Source organism: Urocitellus parryii, chromosome 6 (assembly GCF_045843805.1).
Source record: "Urocitellus parryii isolate mUroPar1 chromosome 6, mUroPar1.hap1, whole genome shotgun sequence".
NCBI lineage: Eukaryota > Metazoa > Chordata > Mammalia > Rodentia > Sciuridae > Urocitellus > Urocitellus parryii.
Genome location: NC_135536.1, coordinates 104,101,946 through 104,119,449, shown reverse-complemented (window position 1 = coordinate 104,119,449; position 17,504 = coordinate 104,101,946). Strand labels below are relative to the sequence as shown.

The following is a 17,504-nucleotide window of genomic DNA, read 5'->3' as shown; positions in this document are numbered from 1 at the left end:
ACATGACATTCAGGAAGCAGGGTAAGATAGCACTCTGCTCACCGGGGATAAAATATGGACTCCAAAGGCATACTGTTACCGCTGTTGACCGGTGACGAGTCCTTGCTTCCCCAATATTGAAGAATAACACCAGAGAAGCACGCCGAGGCAAGGTCAGAGTGGAAAATTACAAGTTTATTAAAGGACAGCAGAAAAGACTTCTGGAGGAAGAAGGGGACCCAAGAGATGGAATTTGTGGAAGTGCGGTTGTCTCTCCATTTTATAGTTTTCGGTGATGGGAAGGCCCGAGGGGTGGGACACAGGTGGGCCAAAGAAGTAATCTGGGCTGGAAGGACTTCATTAACATTTCTTTGGGATGGGCTATCTTCAAATCTGCTGGGGCTGTTCATTAACATTTCTTTGGGATGGACTTTGGGTCTTTTTCTTGGGACTTCATTAACATTTCAAGAGTTGCTCAACTTCTCCGGAAATTTATTCCCAACATGGCCTCCATTGTAGATTTCACTCGATATTAGACTCAATTTACCCAACTACACTGACTGCCTAATTTTAAATCTGGCTTCAATACCACCAGTAAACCTATTTCTTCCAGCAATGCCCTATCTGCCTACAATTACTGCCCATAATACTAAACAAAGGCTAACAGGGATTTGCTTGAGGTTCTTTTTCTGCTTAGCTCTGCCTCTGTGAAACTTTCTTAACCCCCAACTGCTTCCCTGTGAACTCCAATTTCTCTTCATTCTCAGCATGGTGGGATCTGTGTTTAATCCCCTACACACACCATTAGCAAAATATTTCCAAACAAAAAGATTGAGCAACCATAGAGTTAACTTCACTTATTTTTTCATCCTTAGGAATAATAGTTTTGTACTCTCTGGTATTCATTGTTTGAAAACAATTCTTTTGTGTGTTTTGCCCGAACTTCTAGTTCTTTGTAGTGGGACAACCATGACCCTTGTTACTCCATCAGGGTCAGAAACAAAAGTTTGTCTTGTAATTTTAGAAAAAGTCTTTAAAATTACTTTATTGAGGTATAGTTGCAATATAATAAGCTGCATAATGCATTTTGATAAGTTTTGATTATCACTAACACATGCTGATGAAACCATAATAATTAAACATACCTCTCATTTTCAAAAGCTTCCTTATACATCTTTTTGATCTACTTTATATTCCATAGCTTTGTTTGCATTTTCTTGAATTTAATGAAACTTGAACCATATGAGTGCACTCATTTTTATCTGGCCTTTTGAGCTCACCATGCTTATTTTGAGATTCCTCCCAATTGTTGCCAGTACTAACAGCTCAATTGATGAGTAACACTCCACCCTATATGGATGAACCACAATTTGGTGTCATGCATTCACCTGGAAGTGAACATTTGGGTTACTTTCAGTTTAAGGTTCTTTCCAATGAAATGGTTCTGAATTTGTTTGTAAGTCTTTTGTGTGCCCATATGCTTTTATTTTTCATGGGTAAATGAGAGTGAAATAATGGACTGAATGGCAGGTATATGTTTAACTTTTCTTTTTTTCTGGAGGGAGAAGGTGCTGGGGATTGAACCCAGGGCCTCATACATGCTAAGCACATATTCACCCACCAAACTACATCCCTAGCCCCAATGTTTACCTTTTTTCTGTTGCTCAGGATGGCCTTAAACTTCTGGGTTTCAGTGATTCTTCTGCCTCAACCTCCCAAGTAGTTGAGATTATAGGCATGAGACACTATTTAACTTTTAAAGAAACTGCTAAATTGTTTTCCAGAGTAGTCGTATCATTTTATATTCACATCAGCAATGTAAGAAAGTTCCAGTTGTTTAACATTTTAACTGACACTTGGTTATTATTGAACTTTTTTTTTTTAGCTATTCTGGTAGGTTATATTTTGTTGTGGATCTAGTTTGTATTTCACTAAAGACTGAAGATGCAGATCATCTTTTCATGTGCATATTTGTCATGCTTTGGCCATTTTTTGTTTTTCCTTCATATTAATTTTAAGAGTTCATTGTATGCTGATATAAAGCATTTTCAAACAAACATGTTTCAAATTTTTCTTTCAGTTCATAGTTTGCCTTTTCAGTTTCTTAACTGAGTATAAACATTATAATTTCTGTGTGTATGTGTGTGTGTAGTGCTAGGGATTGAACCCAGTACCTTGTATATGCCAGGCAACGCTCTATCCAATCCCAACATTTTATTGATCTTTATATCCAACTCCACCATGCGGCTAGCGCAATGGTTTCATTAATGAGGTTCTTGGCATAAAAGTTAGCTAGCGAGATTGAAATAAAACACACAGACTCAGTTACCTTATTCTATGATCAGGTCCAAGATGGCTCCCCTCTCTGGCTCCCACCTCGAACCACCAGTAGGGCAGCAAGGATTACTCAGGGCTAGCAGGAGAGAGAGAGAGAGAGAGCACACCAGGGAGAAGCCTATTATTGGGGAACAAGAAATTCAGGGGAGAATTCCATCCAATGAAGGTTGAGGGGGGCTGCACTCCAAGGTCAGGGTCAGTGATTGGGCCCCCGGGGTGAGTGGTCAGTCACACCCCCACACGGACGGGTTCTCTCATCAGGAGAGGGCCGGGAAAGCTCCGACACAGCCAGAGCGCCTCAGACCCAAACCGGGAGTCGCCCAGTCACGTGTGAGAATGGCTTCCCACATATTCCCCTTTCTTTTCTTAAAAATGAGGCGGTGGTTCACTCTCTGGAGTTTCTGTATTCTTGTTACGAAGACTCGCCATCCTATGATTACAACACTAACAGCAAAGAGAATAATCCAATAATGTACCAGGCTGAGTGTTTAAGAATATTTCCAGAGTTGAATCCATTCAAGTCCTTCAATATTTGGTTAGCCAAAGAAGAAGGATCAAAAAAATCAGCTCTATTATTTTGAATGTCTTGGATATGGTGATGAAGTTCCAGAATATCCAAGCTATTATTACTATTTTGCAAAATATCTAACAAATGGTTTTTAACCTTCTCCCAATCCTAGAGAGAAGCATTGTATTTGTCAGCTGTAACACACACATACTTATAATTAGCATGGCATTTAAGCCTTTCTTTAAATTTTAAGGCTGAAAGTTCATTACCTATGTCTATAACAGTCACCTCTAAGGCGTTTAATTTAGTTTCAATCCTTTCATCAATATTTACTTGATTACGCAGAGCCTTGGAAGTATTTTGAGCTAAATTATTAAGAAATTTTGCGTGCTGAATATTCTGAGACAATGTCAGAGATGCAGAGACAGTGGAGGCAATAAAAGAGACTAGCACCAAAAAACCAACAATTATAACGCCAATAGCACGTTTAGGTCTTGCTAACTGGGCATGAATTTGCTGTAAGACTTGTAAACCAGCATCAGCATACCATGGCTCTGAAATATTTGCAGGTAATAAAACAAAAGAGGGCTGATGAAGTATCAGCACTCCTTTTCCTCCATTATACCTAGTGATACAATTGGTTAGGTTACAGTTATTACAAGTAACAATATATCTGTCATCTATCCATTTAACTTTTACATTTCCAATAATTAAAGGAGATTAGACACAGGTTCGTAAGCCATAACAAGATCCCTCTTTACAGTTCTTGCCAACAAATTTTGGTAAAGGCTTATCTGTAAAATGTAAGAATTCTGAGGCAGCAATTAAACGCCAAACATCCTTTTGAACACCACCTTCACTATAAGTCAAAATATTACTAACAATGCAGGTGTCATAGCAGAATTTCTTCGTAATTGTCTCTTATCAATTTTTGGAGACCAGTCTAAAATATACCCACTATCTTTAGACACCTTATGTTGTACAGGAAAGGTATTTTCACAATCCATCCATCTAGGAAAGGTGCCAATCTCAATTGTAGAACTATTTGGACAGTGGGGTATCCGTGGAGGTTTTGCAGAAATGACTGGCTTGTTATGGGAAAGTCCCATCTTAATTACTGATCTAGTATAAGGTTTTAAGTCCCTATAAATAGAATTATTTGTCAGTCTAGGTATACCAATCGCTGTCTTTTCGTCGAATGATACTTTCAGACACCCAGCATGTTTATCGTGTGACCAACACAAAGGTAATTGGGCACTGTAGCCAGAATAATTAAATCTAGTCATATGATTGGGAGTAATATGAGTATCTGTAAATCCTCCCATCATGAATGAGTCATTAGTAAATACTGGAATAGATTCTCCAGTCCACACAGCTGGATGTACCAGGGGTGGATCTGGGAAATATGTCCAGTAAGTATCTACTTGATTCCCCTTTACCTGACAGCCCAGCAGGGCAATTACTGTTGCTACCATCATCACTGGGGTCCTGTTCTCTCCTAGGTCTCGAAGTATTCGGGAAGCCTGGGTTGTTAGCTTCTTCACGTCTTCCCATGAAATCAGCTTTTTGGCTGGTTCAATCTGGTCTTTCTTCATCCTTTTCCGATATCTCCTCCTTCTGGATAGGGACTCCTCCGGGTCGATCCTCAGTCGCTTGAATCTGGGTTCTATCTCTTCCATGTCTGATAGCACGTTCAGGCACCCAAATAGGATGAAAAGCACCTTCTGGAAATATACAAGCGTGACCTCTGCCCCACATAATCACTGGATCTGGGCCTTTCCACTGACCGGTCTGTAAATCTTTCCACAAAACTCTGCCTAAAGGGCCTGTTACTGAGGGAGACATTTGCCTCTCAGCAGCAGTGTGACCTTCTGCGTCACAGTTTAAAAAATTTTAAACAAGGCATGATTAAGGCTATTTTGGGGAGTCACAACCCTATTCCCCCCTTTAATTTTTGTAATTGAAGCTTAATAGATAAATGAGCTCGTTCCACAATGGCTTGACCTTGGGGGTTATAAGGAATTCCTGTTTTATGATTAATTTTAAACTCTTGGCAAAATTGTTGAAAAGAAGAGCTTACGTAAGCTGGAGCATTATCTGTTTTAATCTGCATAGGGCACCCTAAAACAGAAAAAGCTGCTAGGCAATGAGAAATTACATGTTGAGTATTCTCCTTAGTACATGCTGTGGCAAAAATAAATCTAGAATAAGTGTCCACTATGACATGCACATAACATTGCTTACCAAATTGAGGAATATGAGTTACATCCATTTGCCATATTTGATTTGGTTTTAATCCACGGGGATTTACCCCTGATGGCAGAGATGGAGTGTGAATTACACACTTAGGGCATTGGCTTACAATTTGACGAGCTTGTTCTCTGGTAATATTAAATTTTTACGTAAGCTAGAAGCATTTTGGTGATGCAAGGAATGGGAAGCTAGTGCACAGTCATATGAAGACATCTGTTGACAAAAAGCTACTAATTTATCAATTTTGTCATTACCTGAAAACAAGGGTCCTGGAAGATTAGTATGAGCTCGTATATGTCCTATGAAACATGGGTACTTTCGCATTAGCACTGTCTTTTGTAAATTATGAAATAATTCAAATAACTCCTGTGATGAAGTATACCCAATAACTGAAGTTTCAATATTTTTGGTAACTCTGACTGCATATAAGCTGTCAGAATAAATATTAATAGGCTCATTTGAAAAGTAATTTCAGGCACAAATCAGAGCTTGAAGCTCTGCTCTTTGGGCAGAAGTATAAGAAGTTTGTATTACCTCTGTGTGAACACGACTATAAAAATCTGCTTTACCTGAGTTAGAACCATCCGTGAACACCGATAAAGCTTCATTTATAGGATGTGCACGCACAATCTTTGGAAAAATAAGTGACATTAATGATGCAAATTGTATAATCTTATCACGAGGATAATGGCTATCTATCTGGCCAGAAAAATCAGCAAAAGCTATCTGCCATGAGCTAGAAGTTTGAAAAAGCCAATTAGTCTGTTGAACAGAAAATGGAATAATTATGATATCAGGCTCAGATCCAATTAATTGTAAAATCCTAGTTCTACCTTTAATTACTAATTGAGCTATAGAATCATGAAAAGGAATTACTGTTTTTTGAGGGGAGTGGGATAAATAAATCCACTCAATAACTCCTAATCTTTGCCATATAGCTCCTATTGGGGTATGCTCAGTTGGAAATATTAATAAATACACTATTTCTTTAGGATCAACTCTAGTAAGCTGTGCATTTTTAATTGCATGTTCAACTCTCCTCAAAGCCATTCTAGCCTCTAAGGTCAGCTGACATGGAGAGGTTGGAGAGGGATTTCCTTGTAATATCTGAAATAAAGGACTTAACTCAGAAGTAGTTAGATTTAAGGATGGCTTTAGCCAATTAATATCTCTTAAAAGTCTTGAAAATCATTAGGGGTTTGTACGGAAACTTTGTTTCGCTCTGGTAAAATTAAAGATGGTGGCCCCCATGGTGGGCGCGATGATGTCACATTGCGCGACCACCTACTTCCTCATTCTCTGCCCGGGGGAGGGCCGGCTGGAAGTTTGTGTTCCGGCCAGGCGGAAATGATGACAAGAAGGCGGGCTCATCCGCACCATCTTGATCCGCCACGTGGGGTTGAGTCCTGCACTATCTATTATCACCAGTAGATGGAGCCCTGAACTTAAAATTGCGCAGCGACACTCCTGTGCAAAATGATTACTTTTCCCGCTAATGTAACATTTCCTGTGGGGTTTTCGTACTAATTCCTGTGGCCTCAAGGTTTCCTTTAGTGCTGCAGCTAGGGCTACTGTCTGCAAATGGGCAGAGTCTATGTCAGAACATAAGCGGATAAACTCAGAAACTGTCCCTTTTTTACGGTGCGGCCTAAGAATGTCTTGACAATACTTATTTGCGTTTTCAAATGCCAATTGTTTAACAATAAACTCACTTGCCCCCGGTTCTCCGATTGACCTGTTTGCAGCCTGGTACAATCGGGCTACGAAATCTGAGTACGGTTCACTGGCACCCTGCCTGATTTTGGTAAGAACTAAATTGGATTGGTCTTTAGAGACAATCTGCCTCCAGGCACGGTTCGCAGAATCAGTTATTTGATTGTATACTACAAATTCATAATTTAACTGTCTTTCTAAATCAGTAAATTTACCTGTTCCTAGAAACATTTCTACTGGCATTTCTATATTCTGTCTTTTGTTCTTTTCTGCCTGTTCAGTACAAAAATCAGTCCAATAAGTTCGCCAGAGCAAGAAATCTCCCCCGCTCAGACAGGATCTAGCTAAAGAAATCCAATTGCTAGGAGGAAGGGGCTGTGAGCAAATATTTTCTATCAGGCTCTGTACAAAAGGCGAATTCGGACCATACGTCTCACATGCACTTTTTAGTTCCTTAATGGTTTTAAATGGGATTACAGCATGAACTCTAACTCTCTGATCTTGCTCATTTACTTGCTCAAAAACTGGAAAAAGTTGAAAACCGCTAGTATCCTCCCCCGATTCTTGAGCCTTCTTAATACCTCGCTGGACTGGGGTAAGAAAAGTCATTGTTAATCCAGCGTACCTGTTAAATTTTGTCCTTTTAGCAGGTACTGGCCGAATCGAATAGCCTGGGCAGGTGGTTTAAATTTCTCTGTAAGTCCTGAATTTCAATGTCTGATTCTTCTCCCTCAGACTGCAAGTCATGGTCAGACTCTGCGCTGTCGCCATTTTGAAATTGGGCTTCTAAACCACGTGGCAGAGAAGAACTCTGATCCCCTGTAGGAATCTCTTCCGGATTTTCCTCTCCAGGAAGAGCCTCTACCTCTTCCGGAGGACTTTCTAGGACTTCGGAGGTTTCTCCTCTATGATGTTGCTCTCTATAATCTCCCTGCTGGCTAGCCTGATCCTGAAAGTTTAAATTCACATTTTTAACCTTTGGTTTGGCCCCTAGCGCCTTTGTTTTTAAATGGCTTAAGGGAAAGGGGATTAACTTAGCCTCAGGCGGATTTTCCATTTGAATAGAACTAACAGCTCTCTGAATGCCTTTTAACAGGTCTTCAGGGGTCAGGGGCCACGAACTCTGGCCCATATATTCAAAAAGACAAACTTCTAGAGCCTTCCAAGTTTTCTGAATATTTTCTATGCCTCCAGGTAATTCATTAGAAAGACAAACTTCTCGTAACTTCCTTCCTAATTTTTCCCAAGTAAGTAAATTTGGAGACTCTTTTTCACAAAACCAAGGACAATATTTACCTACAATCTTTAAGAATTGTAATAACTGAGTTTTCTTTATCTGTTTTCCTTTCTGATTAATTATACTGTCTAAAATAGTCAGATACATTTCCTTATCCGTAGAAGTTGAATTTCCCATTTTAATTAATTTAACGTCTCTTTCCTTCAATATCTCCAGGTACTTTTGTGACCCAAATTGTCACCACTTCCTTTATCTTTATCTTTATAGCTCTCTCCCACTCAATCTAGCTAATCTAGAATGCCCCCCTCGTGGGCACCAATTCCACCATGTGGCCAGCCAATGGTTTCATTAATGAGATTCTTGGCATAAAAGTTAGCTAGCGAGATCGAAATAAAACACACCTTATTCTATGACCAGGTCCGAGATGGCTCCCCTCTCTGGCTCCCACCTCGAACCACCAGTAGGGCAGCAAGGATTACTCAGGGCTAGCAGGAGAGAGAGAGAGAGAGAGAGCACACCAGGGAGAAGCCTATTATTGGGGAACAAGAAATTCAGGGGAGAATTCCATCCAATGAAGGTTGAGGGGGGCTGCACTCCAAGGTCAGGGTCAGTGATTGGGCCCCCGGGTCAGTGGTCAGTCACACCCCCACACGGACGGGTTCTCTCATCAGGAGAGGGCCGGGAAAGCTCCGACACAGCCAGAGCGCCTCAGACCCAAACCGGGAGTCGCCCAGTCACGTGTGAGAATGGCTCCCCACATCCAACCCCAAACATTTTAAATTTTGATGAAATTTAATTTATAATCATATTCATTGGATTGAGATTAAATGTTAATTATTATCTCCAAATTGATCTATAGATTTAATACAAGCTTAACAAAAACAACAGAAGGATTTTATTTCTTCTTTTGTGTGTGACACTGAGTTTGAACCCAGGGGTGCTCTACCACTAAACTACATCCTCAACACTTTGAAGTTTTGAGACAGGGTTTTGCTAATTTGCTCAGTCTGGCATTGAACTTCTGAGCCTCCTGCCTCAGCCTCCACAGCAGTCAGGACTATAGTCACATGCCTCCACACCTAGCTGTAGGCTTAAATTGGAACATTCCTGTAGAATATGAAACAGATACAAATTAAAAAGTCCAGAGTCAGAATTTGAACATAGATATGGCCTAGACTTATTTGAATCCTTGCAGATAAATTTGCTTGTACAGGCTCTTGGATCAGACATCTTGGTCTCAGATCACAAATGAAATGCCTACTTCATAGAATAATATAAAGTGAGTAGACTCCACAAGATTGGCACAAAATGGAAAGAAAAATTCTGCTTGCTACAGTTTTACTAAGTATTCTGTTCTCTAACTATTCTCTTATTGGCTCTACAAGGTGACATGATGATAACCAGGGAAAATCCGAAGGGGCCTTATGGACTAAAGATCTGAATACTATCTATATAACTTTTATGTAAAAGGAGAAACTAATAACCCTACTTAATTATCTTACTATGTAAAGCACAGGTAAGTATAACTAACTACATAATATAGGCATTTAAAAGTTTCCTTTAAACAGATATTTGAGTTCTAAGTGCCAAAGACCATGAAAATTAAAATGAAAAAGATATTATCCCTGTCTTTGAAAGGCTCACAGTTATCTGAAGTATTATGTATTATATGGTGCACCACTGTTTCTTTATTTACTACCTCTTGTACTTTTCAAATACTGGTCCAAGTATTCTAAGGAATAACTCAGGTAAATTCGAACCAATAAGCCAGCTCTTTCTCTCCCCATTCTTCCAAGCTTAATAAGATGAATATACACAGCAGAGACTGTTTGGTCTAAATATCAAAGTTTATTGAAATAAAATATAATCTATAATAAAAAATACTACAGGTGTTATTCACTGGTTACAGTTTTAAGCATAATAACAAAAACACCCAACATTTTAATCCAACAACAACACTACACTTGTGGTACAACAACAGACATGAAATTAAATGAATAATACTGAATAATTCTGTCATAAATATTTTATACTTTCCCACCTATACAATATGCCTTTTTTAGGAGTATCATCTAAAAATGGAAGTTTTGAAACTTGTTAAAACATAGTTAAATAGTTTTAGCATAATTAGCATTGAAAACAATACATTTATTTCATAGAAATCAGTTCAACACTAAGTTGGGTAAATGTCCTTATTCAAATAATGTATTTTGATGCTCTTTCCTATTAATTTCTAGGGTTATTATTATTATTGAATTGGAATTAAAGCAAAACAAATTTACTTATTTATTGGTGCTGGAAATTGGATCCAGGGATGTCTTACCACTGAGCTACATCCCCATCCCTTTTTTTGAGTCAAGGTCTTGCTAATTGCCATACAGGCCTTTAATTTGTGATTCTCCTACCTCAGCCTCCACATTAGCTGGGATTATACGTGTGTGCCCTGGGCCAGGCTTAGATAAATTATTTCAAAAGCAGAAAAAGTGTTAAGATAGAAAGGGAAAGGAAGAGGAAAAAAGGCACTCAAACATAATATGTATATTTAAACTCTTTGAGAAGGAACTCTTTTTCAACTGGCCAATTTTAGCCTGGCACAAAGAAAATCTGTATGCCAAAGCAAATTTTATATATATATTTGTGTGTGTGTGTGGTACTGGGGATACTAGGGATGAACCCAGGACTTTTTGCATGGTAGGCAAGTGCTCTACCATTTGCCATACCCTTAGGCCTTCATAACAAATTTTTGACCCAATTAGTCCAACACTAAAGTGGAAGAAGAAAACTTGTTTCTCTTTTTTTGCTATATTTCAAGATTACAACTTTTCTTCAGTCATTATTCCATTTCACTTGCTATTCCCTTAAATATTTTTCAATTCCATTATTCTGCACAATTCGAGAAAAAAGATTCACATGAGCTAGCATTAGGAAATGACTTTTGGAGTACCTCTAAAGTTTAATAGGCAAAGATAATTGATTTTGCTACTATGAATGTAATCATACACCAATTTTCTGTCATATTGTCTTACTTGTTATATGTGGATCTTTGACAATAGTTGTCATTTTATTGAGGAAAATAGCAAAACAAAAGACAATGGAGGCTTTTCAAATCCCCATTAAAAAAAAAATCTACAAAGCTAAGATATTCTATGTACTCTGAAAAATGGTTACTTCATACAGTAGGTAAAAAAGAATAACAAAAACATTGACAAAATTGAGACAATCTTCAAAGATTAAATACCAATCTCAGTCTTAAAACACATTGTATTAGTTATAATTGCTTTGTAAGTTACTTCAACTACAATGCACAACTGGATTGGTTTTGATTTGTGAATTTAAATGGGCATTTCAGTTTCATGATTTTCTTTTTACAACTGTAAAATAACTACTTTATCCAAAGGATCACCTTCCAAAGAATTTTGATTTGCGCTCCTCTTATTTATAAGGCATCCTTGTCTCTCAAAGGACAATGCTCATGGGTATAAAGTTTGTAAAGCTACCAGTGACAAATTAACTGGTTTAAAGAAATTCTTAGAATATCAGGTGAAGTAGAAGATTTACTGTAGAATTTTCTTTTTTTATTGTTTAAATCCACTGTAGTTCAAAGCTTGGATTTTATATTTATGCCATAGTATTTTAACACCCTACCTGGGATGGTACCATGCCCTAAAAAATATCTCCTAGTTAGACAAGTCTAAATTTCCTCCTTTCTCAGAACAACAGGACAAAGCTGAACTTGAGGCAAGAGTTTGAAAATTTTACCCTGTTTTGTTTTTTTTTAAAGATTTTCTTGAGATCAGAAGAAATTAGAAACTAGAATCCTTCATGTAAAAATATATATGTATATAACAGTTTATTAAATTCTATTTTCTAATGGCAAAGACATCAAGACTAACTAGGAGACATGCATGAATTAAAATTTACACAGATCGTCAAAATAAGTTCTAGCAACATGAATTTGCCCTCACATTCATCCTATATTTTGCAATATATTTTGTTCAGGAAGCCTTTAACTTTAATATTTAGTATATTTTAAACTGTTACCTGAGAAAAATAACTTCAATTCCTCATAATATTTTCCTAATAGTTTTAGAAGTGTTGAACATCAGTAACAAAAGACACCAAACTATCAGAGAAACTAAGTACTCTAAAATTCCAATGAGTTTCTTTACTATTTTCACTTTCAGAATGAATTTAATTGCACATTCTCAAATGCACGTATTACACTAAAAAAACACAAGTAACTTCAATATCCCTAAAATGATAGTATTTGAAAGATCTAAATCAATTTCACCCATGCAAAAAACTTTTATATGTATTAGCAATGTGACAGCATTTTATAACACAGAGGAAAAAGCAAAGATAATCTAAACATTTAGATCTGTGAAAAATATTGGAAAAAAATAGGTTTTAAAATGCTTTTTATAGTTCCCAAATACTCTTGATTTTGACACTAGTCTACAGAACAGGAAAGCAACTGCAAAATACATTTTGGAAACATGATTCGATACTCAAAGACAAGATAATTCAACGAATTTTGACAGTATTTTTAAAAAAGGACTTGTCATTGGAAAAAGTCTGCACATCCAAGAACCAAGATGTGTAATATCTGTGATAATTTAAGTAATATTTTGTGCTTATACTATGCCCTTTATTCAGGAGTGTGAAGCACAAAGAAGAGAGTGAGAAAGTGAGAGAAGGAGAGTGAGAAAGGGCATTCTCTACATATTTAAAGAGTAAACTGAGGCACAGAAACTTTGCCCAAGGCAAGACAAAAAGTTAGATTTTTAAATACAAAATGATCCAGAATTCTACATATCCAGTTCCTTAAAATACAAAATTTTGGACTATCTTTAGGGCCTTCAGATTATTTTATTAAACATTAGTAAGTTTCCAGCATGCCTAAGAACTGTGATAGGTAAAACCTATAAGCTTTCCATCATATTTTAAAATAACTGATACAATGAATAAGAATGTTAAGCAAAACTACAAAACTGCTTTTTAAAAGGAAATTTAAATAAATGAGATGTTTTGAGGGCAATTCTGAAAATTCTTGCCTTAATTTTTCTTCAGCAGGATTTTACAACTATCTGCTGCATATGCCAACATTAATGTAGGGACCACAACTATTCTCAACTATTTGCCTTCTAACCTTTCCTCTCAAGATCTCTTATCTCTTAAGTTAACTTAGTTTGTTATTCATTGAAAACAAAATACTAAGAAGGTTTTGTGTAAGTACAAAATGGTTAATGTTGAGTTCAGTCAGTTAATCTCTGATATTAACTTGCTTTGTTAAGCCAAGATCAAGATGTATGAAGAAGAAATCAAAACATAATATGGGAAAAGCAGACAAGTGCAAGAAATATAAGACAATAAAAACAAGATACATTCCAAAAGCTAATCCTAAATTTAAATCTCTGCTTCATTCAAATACTAACTTGACCTTGAAACATGGAAGTTTCTTTACCTAAGTACACTGGATGGGCATATAACTAATGAAAACTTTAGTTGCTTTATACTATCCTGTTCAGTCTATGTCCGTGTATGTATATTTTTTCTTTTCCTTTTTTGTTGTAGTGCAGGGGATTGAACCCCAGTCCTCATGCATGTTCCAACATTATATTCCCAGTCTATAGAGAGTCTGTAGAGCCATATTCCCAGTCCAGGTGTGTAAATATTCTTAAAATGGTGATTTTAAAATTTGAGGGAAAGTTCCCAAATTGCTTTGAGAAGCCGTCTTGCTTCAGAAATACACATACATGTGCACATGCAATGAGTGCTTGTAAATATCAATAAACTACTGTAAATCACAGCATTGTTGATGCAATGGGATTTGACAAGAAAATGCTCATATTGTTAATAAAAATGTAAGGAATACTCTTTTCAAAAGCAAGAGGAAAAAATGGTGACCACAGCCATTCATTCATCTGCCTCTTTTACTAGCTTAACAGTGATTTGGTTGATTCAAATGTGCCCATGATCTACTCTATAAATATTAAAATCAAAAAGGTTTAAATTCTAATTTCTGGTAGCAGTGTATATGTAACAATTTCAAGTATTAAAAAATATTGTGGAAAAAAACTGCTTTAAAATACTAACATCAAATTCTTCTGAATGCAAACCAGCAATGAAATGCCTGAATGTATAATTTGTTACCTGGAGCAAATTAAAGAAAGACACAATTGCTCTAGATTCTTTGTAACCTTTAAGGTTATATTTGCAAGGAGAGCAGTTTCTTTGACAAGTTTGTTTTAATAGAATTGAACATTTAATTTTCCCTCACAGTAATCAAAGTAAATATTTAATCATTATTACTATTGGTATATCAAACTGAATTCCAGGAATGTAATAAAGTTTGATTTGTAAATATCACATAGAAAAAGACTGAATTAACAAACACACTGCATTTTTAAAAATTTTTTCTCGTAAGTACACATTGACATCTACTTATCTTATAGCAGCATTGCTGGTTTTGAGTGATTTTTTTTTTCTTCTAGAGGGAATGCTGAATGGCAGTATTATCTTTGGAACAAATTAAGAAGATAGGAACAAACAACAGAAAAATAACTTCTACACATATATTCTTCAAGGGTAATAAATAGCTAAGTATATAATTATGGAAAAATATGCCTCAAATATACTTTTGTAAATTATCAAGTTTTTTTTTTTATTAAAATATAATGCACTGTCACTACTATTTATTCTGAGAAGAACAAACTTTGAGGTTTGAGTTTTCTCCTTCAACCAACAGAATGATATCAAGAGTAAACTCGGATTAAGACCAACCTGTTTAAGCCAATGTAGAGTTCTATAGTATATCTGTACTTTACCAATGTCCAGATATTCTGGGTTACAATCAAGAGACTCACCAAATATTTTGTATCCAAGTTTTATACCCCAAACAGGTTCTCTGATGATTTATCATTCTAGAATAGGAAATCTGAAGAAATAACAAATTATGTAACACAAATAGACATGCAAAATAGAAGGATGTAAAAGATATGCTTGGCCCTGGATTTATTTCCCCTCAGAATAATTCCTTCCATAAATAAGACTTTACTTTTTACATATAGAGTCATTCTATAACTGGTTTTGGATCACAGAGAAAGTTAATGATATAACTTTAAAAAAAATTCTAGATCACTTTTTTTGTAGTCAAAATTTTGTCACCCCAAACCACAAGAAATATTCTCCAAGTGGATGCTCAGGTCATGTTATGATGTTCCTAAATAAACACATTTTTTGAGGCTTAGAATGTAAATTATATACTATTTGCAGCAGCATTTTTTTTTCAAAAATGACTAAAAACAAACTTTAAATATAAAGCATATAAAAAGGATATTAAGGATAGTTGTCCAAACTATATCTAGAAATACAGGAAAATATGTGTTGCCTCATAATAAAGTTAAATAAATATTTTTTTCTGAATTCTATAAACACTATGTTTTATGTTTATTTGGTTCTCATAAGTTAAAAAATCTGCTTGCTTTTACATAAATTCCTCTAAACTCTTATCTACTCTGATTTTTATTAATGTCTTTTCACTAGACTCAGAGATTATCTTTTACTTCTTATAGAAATGTGCTTTTTTGTTGGTTTTTTAATAATTTAATTTTCTAGTAATAAACATGATTTAAAATTTAAGGTTCAAGGTAATTCTAAAAAAAGGTAGACAATGAACTATCTACCTTCCTACACTCTCATATTTACAAGGCCTAGCATCCACTGTGGTTTCCTCCTTAAACTCACTTGTCACATGGTTAATAAATAGTAACTATGGTCCAGATTACCTACTTAACGACTTAGAAATTCCTCAAAATTTCACAACACTATAAAGTCATTAATATGTGATTTGGACAGGTTGTAAGTATTAGTGTTATATAATTTTTTTTTTTTTTTTTGCTATTGGAAAAGAAATACAAATCTTTATTTTTTTCTATCTAAATTAAATCCAAGCTCCATTATTTGTTCTTAATATCTAAAATGTACATTACTAGAGAAAGATAAAGCTGTTCAAGGGCTGAATTAGTTCAATATACAATTAAGGATCATTTATTCCTGTTATTTATTTATTTATTTATTTATTTATTTATTCTTTTTAAATTCCATATTAAACCCCTGGTTTCTCATGGATTAGATCATAATTTAAGGTTGCAAAAATTTCAGAAACTATTGTGCTAATACTTAGATTTCAGGAAGGAATCAGACTAAATCAAATACCTCCATTCATTGTTAGAAGATGAAATAGCTTACTAACTGATATGAATTATGAATGTCACTATGACACAAAATTCGCTGTGATTTGCTTATTTGGCTACAAGTGCAGTATTCTTCATGAATGACAACACAGCATTTCCAACTTGTAACATGAAACTCCAGCTCATAAAGAGTATATTGTGTGACTTCAAGAAGTCTGATTGTAACAAAGTAACAACCTTTCCCCTGAAAAACATGAACAAAATCCAATGGGAAATCAGGCACAGACGGTATTATCGGTTTTTCTTCCTTTCCTCATGTGGTCTTGTTTCTCAACACATATAGGTGATTCCAACAGAATCTAGTACTTGTTACAAAATGACACAGCTATTCTTTTCCTTTTCTTTATCTTTTTCTCGAGGTTCCTTTCGTTTCCGTTCGCTATTCCCAGATTGTCTTCCACTTGATGGAGAGGCTTGTGCCGGCTGGCCCAGCTTTAAGAAAAACACACAGCAAGAAATCATTTCAGGGCTGGGGATGTGGCTCAAGCGGTAGCGCGCTCGCCTGGCATGCGTGCGGCCCGGGTTCGATCCTCAGCACCTCATACCAACAAAGAGGTTGTGTCCACTGAGAACTAAAAAATGAATATTAAAAATTCTCTCTCTCTCTCTCCTCTCTCGCTCTCTCTTAAAAAAAATTTATTTCAACTGTTCTAAGGTGCTTTATCACAGTTATCTAGAAAGAATAGCTAGAAAGAATAGCCACAAGATTGAAGGGCATCATCAAAGGGAAAAGAACATCCTGGTACGCAAATTTGTTATTATTACAGGGTATCTGTAACATGGTTAATATACCATTCTGGATAGATATAATTAATGTATTATTCCAAATAAATGGAATTCCTAAAACATAAGTTTTTAATTTAAGAACTATAAGAATACATTAGCCTTTTGGTTAACTATAATAGTTCTTCAATACTTCATTAAATACTAAAACAGATTTTAAAAGGAAAAAAAAATCGTGAGAATTGAGTGTGAATAAGTATAGTCTATGAAATAAGAAAACTAATTATAACATGATAGGATTTAGTTATTAAGATTGGGGTACTCAATATTTGATCTAGAAATAAATTTTACACTTATTTTTTTTTTGAACTTTTTTAAGTTGTAGATGAACACAATACCTTTATTTAGTATTTTTTTATGTGGTGCTGGGGATTGAACCCAGTGCCTCATGCATGCTAGGCAAGCACTCTACCACTGAGCCACAACCCTGGCCCAATTT

The 17,504-nt window shown here is 35.8% G+C and overlaps 1 protein-coding gene across 2 annotated transcripts in view; it reads right to left on the bottom strand.

Annotated features, from left to right (window-relative positions):
* Positions 1-9,865: 9,865 nt before the first annotated feature.
* The window catches only part of Mindy2 (MINDY lysine 48 deubiquitinase 2), an 82,722-nt gene continuing 75,083 nt past the window's right edge, over positions 9,866-17,504 (bottom strand). For both annotated transcript variants that reach the window (XM_026384859.2, XM_026384858.2), the window contains one exon: positions 9,866-16,714. In XM_026384859.2, the coding sequence (XP_026240644.2) occupies positions 16,592-16,714 (123 nt within the window). In that variant the 3' untranslated portion in view covers positions 9,866-16,591. The remainder of the gene's footprint in view (positions 16,715-17,504) is intronic.